At 43.0% G+C, this 8,566-nt stretch overlaps 1 protein-coding gene across 1 annotated transcript in view; it reads right to left on the bottom strand.

Annotated features, from left to right (window-relative positions):
* Positions 1-514: 514 nt before the first annotated feature.
* The window catches only part of insc (INSC spindle orientation adaptor protein), a 33,980-nt gene continuing 25,928 nt past the window's right edge, over positions 515-8,566 (bottom strand). Inside the window, exons 10-13 of the mRNA XM_080842848.1 lie at positions 8,469-8,535; positions 7,518-7,673; positions 4,662-4,738; positions 515-709 (exon numbers count right to left, since the gene is read on the bottom strand). Coding sequence (XP_080698974.1) covers positions 581-709; positions 4,662-4,738; positions 7,518-7,673; positions 8,469-8,535 — 429 coding nt within the window. The 3' untranslated portion in view covers positions 515-580. The remainder of the gene's footprint in view (positions 710-4,661; positions 4,739-7,517; positions 7,674-8,468; positions 8,536-8,566) is intronic.

Raw genomic sequence — 8,566 nt, 5'->3', positions numbered from 1 at the left:
ACACAGACAGAAGCAGACAGTACCACAAGATGCGCTCATGTGAGTTTGCTACCAAGACTACAAATGTCACATTTGTAATCGCCGACGATGATTTAAGTCATTGGTAATACTTCAAAAATGCTTTACGGATAAGAATGCTTAGTGTGTGTTTCCGTAAGTGTTGAATGACTTTGGTCTAGTTGGTTCCTTCTGTTGGAGCTGCATCCCCTTCCTCTAGAGATCAGATATGTGTTTGAACATGTGTGCTTTCAACACCGTTATTGGCCCCCTTTCTGCGGTGGTTTCTTATGTGGATAAATTGCATTGAAGAGGATAGGATCAAAGGAATACCTGAACACAAAAAGACTGGCATATCAGAGATTACAAAGCTGCATAAAATATTGCTTTATTCTGTGCATGCCACGTTGATAATAATCTTTTTAAATAAAAATGACAAATGAACAGCTTATACCACATGTTAAAGCGTGGTTATAATACATTATCATAATACAATAATTTAGTAGCACGTTTCCTTTTGATCAGAGAGCCACTACACCGATAGCAGATATCAGGGGTATGTGAAGTCCGCGGAAGTGGCCTCTCACACAAAGCTTTCCTCCATGTTGGAGCAGAGCAGAAAGGAGTCCACCAGTCTGGGCTTGATCAGCTGCTGGTGGTCTGATGGCTCGATACTGTCAGGGCAGCCAGTTGCTAAACGCCTCAGTGCCGCCTGGGAACACATATTCAACTCATGAACAAAGACACACACACTTAATCACTTTGGTGGAGCGACACACACACACTTAATGTTCAGCACTGTGGTGCAGCGACACACACACACACTTAATGTTCACTTTGGTGGAGCGACACACACACACTTAATGTTCACTTTGGTGCAGTGACACACACACACTTAACGTTCACTTTGGTGCAGCGACACACACACACTTTATGTTCACTTTGGTGGAGCGACACACACACACTTAGGGCCCTATCTTGCACCCGGCGCACAGCGGGATTTTCCCTCCAGAGGTGCGCGTCGAAATGAACTTGCGCCGAAATGGGCAGGGCGGAACAGAGAAGGCGTTTCTCAGGCGCAAGTGGTATTTTGCAGTTTCAAAACGACATTGCGCCGTTGACCAGAAAAAACCTTGTCTAATGTCAGAGGCGCATTGTGTAGAGTCTGTGGCGCGTATTCAGACGCTATTTTAAGGACGCGTGCTTGGCCGCACAGTAGGCTACACTTTACTTCTCTTGTCTACACTAGAGATTTACACCAATTTTTTGGCAAGATATATATAATTACAAGGAAAATAAAGTATTTACCACATGAGGAAATCATTGTGATATCCACATCCAAGATATTTTAAAAATAGGCATACATCTAGCGTACACATTGACCCAAATGATTCAGGTTAATTGTAATGGCGGTTCTGATGTCTGCCATCTCCTGGCAGTTGAGCTGGGGACAGACGCACACTGTCCCTATCACAGTCTGCAATAAGTTGGGCTATACATGCAGTTACGTCAGGTCTAGTCCGACATGTTGGGGAATTCATAAAATTTCCCGTAACACCCGACAGCCAAGAGAGGGCTAAGCAGGCGTTCTGGGAGAAGTATGGGTTCCCTGGCGTCCCTGGTGCTATAGACTGCACCCATATTCACATACGTGCCCCCCCAGTGTTTTACAAAACATTGCCATGAATCATGGATGTGTCAATGACATAAATGAGGATAGATTAGAGGACTTTAGAAGACGTGAGGTTCAACTGCATGTGACGATGGGTGCAATATTATTACCATGCATACATAACCTAGTGATTCAGTGAGGGTGAACCCAAAACATCAGAAAGTATGTTTTTGTGACTTTTATTTCAAATATGTTGCCACCAAAAAACGAATGCTAGTAACTGAAAAAATACAAACGAGAAATGAAAAGTAGAAACATTTCTCCAAACAAGCATGGGAAAATATTGCCGTGATTGTTTCTGGTAACACACGTTCTGGTGGCCTCACGGTCTTCCTCCAGGTAATTCCGCCATTATAACAACAAGCCGCTATGGAATATGCGCTCCTCGCTCTTAAAGGGAATGTGAGATGACGCTCTGATTGGTTTATTGCATATTATACCCAAACCACACCTATGGCTGAGTAACCTCCTTTGGACCAACCCATTTGACGTTTGCGCCGGGCGCAAGTGTGTTTTTTCTGACGTTATAATAGCAAATGCGCCATAGAGCCGCCCACACAGCTACTTGCGTTTGGCGCTGTTCTACTTGCGTTTCTGATCGTTAAAATAGGGCCCTTAATGTTCACTTTGGTGCAGCGTCACACACACACTTGACGTTCACTTTGGTGCAGCGACACACACACACACTTAATGTTCACTTTGGTGCAGCAACACACACACACTTTATGTTCACTTTGGTGCAGCGACACACACATACTTAATGTTCACTTTGGTGCAGCGACACACACACACTTAATGTTCACTTTGGTGTAGCGACACACACACACTTAGGGCCTGATTTACTAACATTGCGACCGCAGCTTAATCTGCGGTCGCACATTAACGCACAGTGTTTTTGCGCATTTTCCGTGGTATTTATCAAACCAGATCCGCGCTGGGCAATCTGTGTTTACTCCGCCCTTTAGATCCTGATTTACTAACATTGCGACCGCAGCTTAATCTGCAGTCGCACATTAACGCACAGTGTTTTTGCACATTTTCCGTGGTATTTATCAAACCAGATCCCTTAGTGTTATTTAGCACACCGTTAAAAGACGGGAGAAATAGCCTGCATGTTACTGCCACCATGGAGATTCGAGGAAGACAAAATGAAGGTTCAGCGAAGAGGAGATAGAAATATTGATTCACGTTCGCTCAATCACTGAACCTGATTCAATGTGCGCGATTGCACGTGGTTATATTGTTTTTCTGCCCGCCATCACCTACAGCGAGATGTTTAAAAGAACACGATTATAAAGAATATGCTATTGGTGGCATTAATGCATAAACTGTCTAATATAACAATAAAGATGTGTACATGGCGAGATTTATAATTTCTACAAGGGACATGGGTTCACTACAATATATCCCCACTGAAACAAATACATTTACCAAGTAGCCAGGCATCTCCAAAATCACCGTTGCTCAATCATGGATAGATGGCACTATTGCGGAAGATAAAACTGTCATGTACAGATCCAGGGTATTTGGCCTGTATGTTGCCAGGAGTTTAACAACTGATGGAATGGAATCGCCGGGTGGAGTGTTCGATGTCGTCTCTGATCTGGTCCAGTAATTGAAGTATTGCGTGGCTGGTTAACCTGTACCGTCTAATGATTTGTGCTTCGCTTAACTGAAAAAGTGTTATACGAGTTGAAACATTTTTTTCTGTGCGCTGTCTCTGTCTTCTTTCTTCGCATTGCTCTTATAACTGCTGCCATATCAACGTTTTCAGACTCAATGGAAATGCGCTTCCTGGTTAAGACGTGCTTTTATGAGGCGGAGAATTAGCCCGCAAATCAGAGACGTGCGCTCGCCAGCCAGTTTTAGTAAATTCCACGCAATACATCATTAGGCGCACTCCTCCCATTAAATTGCGCTTCACGCCCACGTTACCACCCACGTTTCCGTGCCATCCCACCTGTTTGCAGGTACACACCCACAAAGCGTTAATATGTGCCTCCACTCAAATGCGCCCCCTTAGTAAATACTGTTTTATGTTTACGACCCCTATTTTACGCCTGAAATGGGCACAATCCTGTTAGTAAATCAGGCCCTTAATGTTCACTTTGGTGCAGCGACACACACATACTTAATGTTCACTTTGATGCAGCGACACACACACACAGTCATGGAAATTTCACTTCAATTTAGGAAACACTTTAGGTCATTTGTGTACTGTGTGTTTAAAGGTGACACAGGAAGGATTGCCTTTGGGGGGGAAATAGTGGGCAGAGATTTGTGACTGAATTGTAAAATGGTTGAAAGCATCTGGTCAGAGTCCTTATAAAAACACAACGGACGTGTCTTTCAGTAGCAACATCTTCACAAGTTGTAATTTAATGTACCAATGTATGCTTTTCATTCACTGCCAGAAACACTGCTTATGTTATAGATTTTAACATACTGCCTTAATCTTTTCTTTTTTAACATACTGCCTTAATCGTTTCTATGCCCCCACACGCCTTACACAATCCTGTGTACGGAAGTTAAGGAACAAACCTACAAGGTGAACCACTAGTTTGTAGTACCTATCAAAGCCACAGTCCTTATTTCACAACAGTGTATATTATGGCATACGGTAGGAAGGTGTCTCTCCATATCAAACACAAGCCTACCCTCGGTGAGGTAATCAATGAGTACAGAAAATAGAATATGTATGATGTGTGCACATTAAATGCAAACCACTTTGAATTTCAAAGCATATATCAAATACATCTTTAAGCATATATACATTTATGTAGGGGCTGCGATGGAGAAACAGCCCATTCAAGTATCGGCCTGAGGACGTATACTCTAATTAATGAGATTAGGGTCGATCTCATGCACTTTGGGGAGGCTTATGTCCACAGGGAGACATGGGTGAATCAAAGGCTGGTTATTATAAAAGAGAACCAGAAGGCTGCACAGTGGCATGCAAGTGGACATGCAGGGGTGGACACTGATGACCTACCAGACAGGCCACGAGCACTGAGTCACTGTTGTTCCTCTCAGCCGGGGAGCGGCACAGCTCAATGAGACGGGGGATGGCTGCACAAAGGGAAAGAATAGTGGCCTTGGCTGTTTTCAAATGGGCACTTCTGCATTTTTATTTAAATAATAATACTTAAATAATTTTGAGATATTATACCTAGCTCTAAAAGTTTACATTGTTCAAGTGTCTAGATACAGATCACACATTATGGCTTTGTTAGAGCTAAGCCAAACAGACTAGTGTTGTATTAAAGGGTTACTAATGAGCAGCATGCTTTAATGCTAAGCCTGACTCCGCAAATGTGACAGACAGGAAATAAAGATGCTTGCACAAATCTCCTGAATGCTCTGTGAGCAAATGAAAGATTCCATGGCAGAGCCAGAGTTTTCTATTCCTTCTTTTCAAATGCAAATCTCAGATAGGATCATTGTCTCGTGACTATCTGTAAAAGTACACGTCTTTTTCAAATGAGCTTGTGAAATGTGTGGCTGTCCCCCGATTCAAGCCACGCAGATCCAGAAATGGGCTCAGATCACATCTGTTTTTGCAGTGCAAAGCAACAAATGGAGTTCACTCTGCTTATGCCAATAGTTCTATTTCTAATAAAAAAGGGATTTCTTGTCTGTGGCTTACTAATCTGACAAGCCTATCATAGCATCTTCAAATAGGAGTACCTCTGATTTTTGTACCAAGTACCATGCAAACTGTAGAGTTTAAGCTGTCTCTACCTCACCTGTGTGGCCTGTGTCTCTGCAAGAGGAGACTTTGTAAAAAGGTTGCACTTAACAACTATCCAGTGAAAGTGTGGTGACTGGTGTGCTTGTGACAGTAGCAGCTTATAGTTGTAGGGCCATGTCGGGACATTGGGACCTCGTCTCTGACAACACAAGCATGTCCGTGCGAGGAGGGTTGTTGTGGCGAGCCCTGTGACCTTTTAAGCACAGAGGGATATCAGCACTAATTGAGTGCACCCCTTCCGCTTCATGTTCTGCTGCCATCCGGAATGCAGAGACTGCTGCTGGGACGGTGCACCAGACGGCTGTGCATTTGGCCATGCTCATCCTTTCCCCGCTCTCGTCTTAGGGGGATGATGCTGCTCATGTGCACAGAACCTGCAATATACTGCTCCACTGTAACTGTGTGATTCACTTCTGTCACAGTTCCTGTCATATACTGCTCCACTGCAACGGTGTGATTCACTTCTGTCACAGTACCTGCCATATACTGCTCCACTGCAACTGTGTGATTCACTTCTGTCACAGTTCCTGTCATATACTGCTCCACTGCAACGGTGTGATTCACTTCTGTCACAGTACCTGCCATATACTGCTCCACTGCAACTGTGTGATTCCCTTCTGTCACAGTACCTGCCATATACTGTACTGCTCCACTGAAACTGTGTGATTCACTTCTGTCACAGTACCTGCCATATACTGCTCCACTGCAACTGTGTGATTCCCTTCTGTCACAGTACCTCCATATACTGTACTGCTCCACTGAAACTGTGTGATTCACTTCTGTCACAGTACCTGCCATACACTGCTCCACTGCAATGGTGTGATTCACTTCTGTTGTAAGGAAGGAATCACGTGACCACATGCCACTAAATCCAACTATGCCATCATAACTCTCAATTACTACAAAGCCATATATAGCCAAGCACCACAATCCCTTTCACATTCCTATGGGCAGACATACCTTGAACGGACACCCTATATGACTACTGTGACTTCAGCGAGACTGCAAGTTCATACCTTAAGATTGGATTCTGCAAGTAGGGGTTGAGGGGACTGCATCTAGCCGTATTTCAATTCCAAAAAGCGACCCTGCACTTTTGAGAACCTCAAAAGTTCAACTATAAGTTTCCCCCGAAGCCAGAGTTTGTCAAGGCTGCTCGTGTGCCAAGGTTAACTCGTCTGGGTCACCACAAGCATCCAGCTAAGTGCCAAGAGCCAAGTTAGGATACTTCATCATGACAGGACAAAGACACTGGCTCAAAGACAGTAATGCGTGCACTTAACTTCTCATTCAAATTTTTCGGTTGAAGTTAAGTGGTTTCTTCTTCAATTTGAAGAACAATTCAAGATTTGTTTTATTTGTAAACTATTTGTTTTTGAGGTTTTACACAAATTATGTAAAACCTTAAATAGTATGTTGACTACTCTCACTATCTGCAACATTCCATCTTGAGATCGCTTTAATCCTATGTTCCACTCTCGTTAAAAGGCAAAGTTTTGGAAGTTTACAATATTTCACACTTCCCTACCAATTGGTTTATTTAAATCCTGTGTGAAACCCCATCACTTCTAACTTGCATGGGTTGTCTGTGAGGTTCATGGTGTAATGTTCTATCTTGTGCCTTACCTCATTCATGTTTGATTTCATAATTTGTGCAACACTTTGGTCAACTTCTATTGTCTTTCAAAATGTTTTACAGGTAAACTTAATTGTAAACGTAGTCAGTGATTTTGAATAAGTGTGTCTATTAGTCCTACCCTGTAACTGGATGTGTGTGTCTATTAGTCCTACCCTGTAACTGGATGTGTGTGTCTATTAGTCCTACCCTGTAACTGGATGTGTGTGTCTATTAGTCCTACCCTGTAACTGGATGTGTGTGTCTATTAGTCCTACCCTGTAACTGGATGTGTGTGTCTATTAGTCCTACCCTGTAACTGGATGTGTGTGTCTATTAGTCCTACCCTGTAACTGGATGTGTGTGTCTATTAGTCCTACCCTGTAACTGGATGTGTGTGTCTATTAGTCCTACCCTGTAACTGGATGTGTGTGTCTATTAGTCCTACCCTGTAACTGGATGTGTGTGTCTATTAGTCCTACCCTGTAACTGGATGGCAGTCTGAGCCACCTCAGGGTCCCTGCTAAGTCGGGCGAGTGTCACGGCTGCCTTTTGCTGCACGCGCTCACATGCAGCGCCCTCGGACGGGCTGGACGAGCTGGGCTTCTCCCCCAGCAGCAGCAGCAGACGCTCGATTCCTGCAACAGTGTACAAGCAAACACACATCAACAGTGTAAAAGCAAACACACATCAACAGTGTACAAGCAAACACATATCAAGCGCTGTATTCACTGATTACACACACACACACAAGAACATACAGGAGAACGCTATGATGTTTAGTTGAGTGATTTTTTTTGTATTGCCCCTAACCTCTGTAATGATGATGTATTTTTATTTTAATCAGATTTTTTTTTAAAAAACTCAAAGCCATGCAATCTTTTCAAACAAACAATTGAAAATGTTTGACACTATTTTTTTTTAAAACAGCTTATTGTTGCCATCTTGAGGTATAAACTAGAATTGCAGACTGCTTACAGACTGTTCGATTCCTTGTAAACATAAGCCACGGCCGAAAGAAACAGGTGGCTGAGAGTAGAGTGTGTGGGGGGAGTGGAGTATGCATGAGAAGAGGAAAACAGCTGTGAGTGTGACCTATCAGATGAAACACGGGTAATATACATGTCCTCAATCATGTAATGAATTAGGGTGCAACCAACTAAATGTCAATGTTAAAGCTCATGTGTGTAAGAAATATATTAAAAAGTAAACACGTTTATTGCTACTTGTTAGTGTTTTGTCTATGTCTATGGTATGTTTTGTCGTTTTGGTGGTTTTCTGTGCTTTTTGCAACTTTGGAAACGTACATTGAGACGAGTATGGAACCAATAATAAAATGAAAAATAAAAAGAGGTATAGCATAAGCAGGGCTCTGTTCATTCCAAAGGAAAAGCTAGTTTGGCTGGTGTTCACACAGACTTGCTAACACATACCTTTTTCCTGCAGGACCTCTGTGGCACACTGCTCCAGCACAGACAGATTGGCCAGTATGGTCACAACCTTGACACACAAACACCAAAGCCATGGTTAT

Source organism: Sprattus sprattus (assembly GCF_963457725.1).
Source record: "Sprattus sprattus genome assembly, chromosome: 7".
In the NCBI taxonomy this organism is placed as follows: Eukaryota; Metazoa; Chordata; class Actinopteri; order Clupeiformes; family Clupeidae; genus Sprattus; species Sprattus sprattus.
This window is presented reverse-complemented; position numbering and strand designations above follow the sequence as displayed.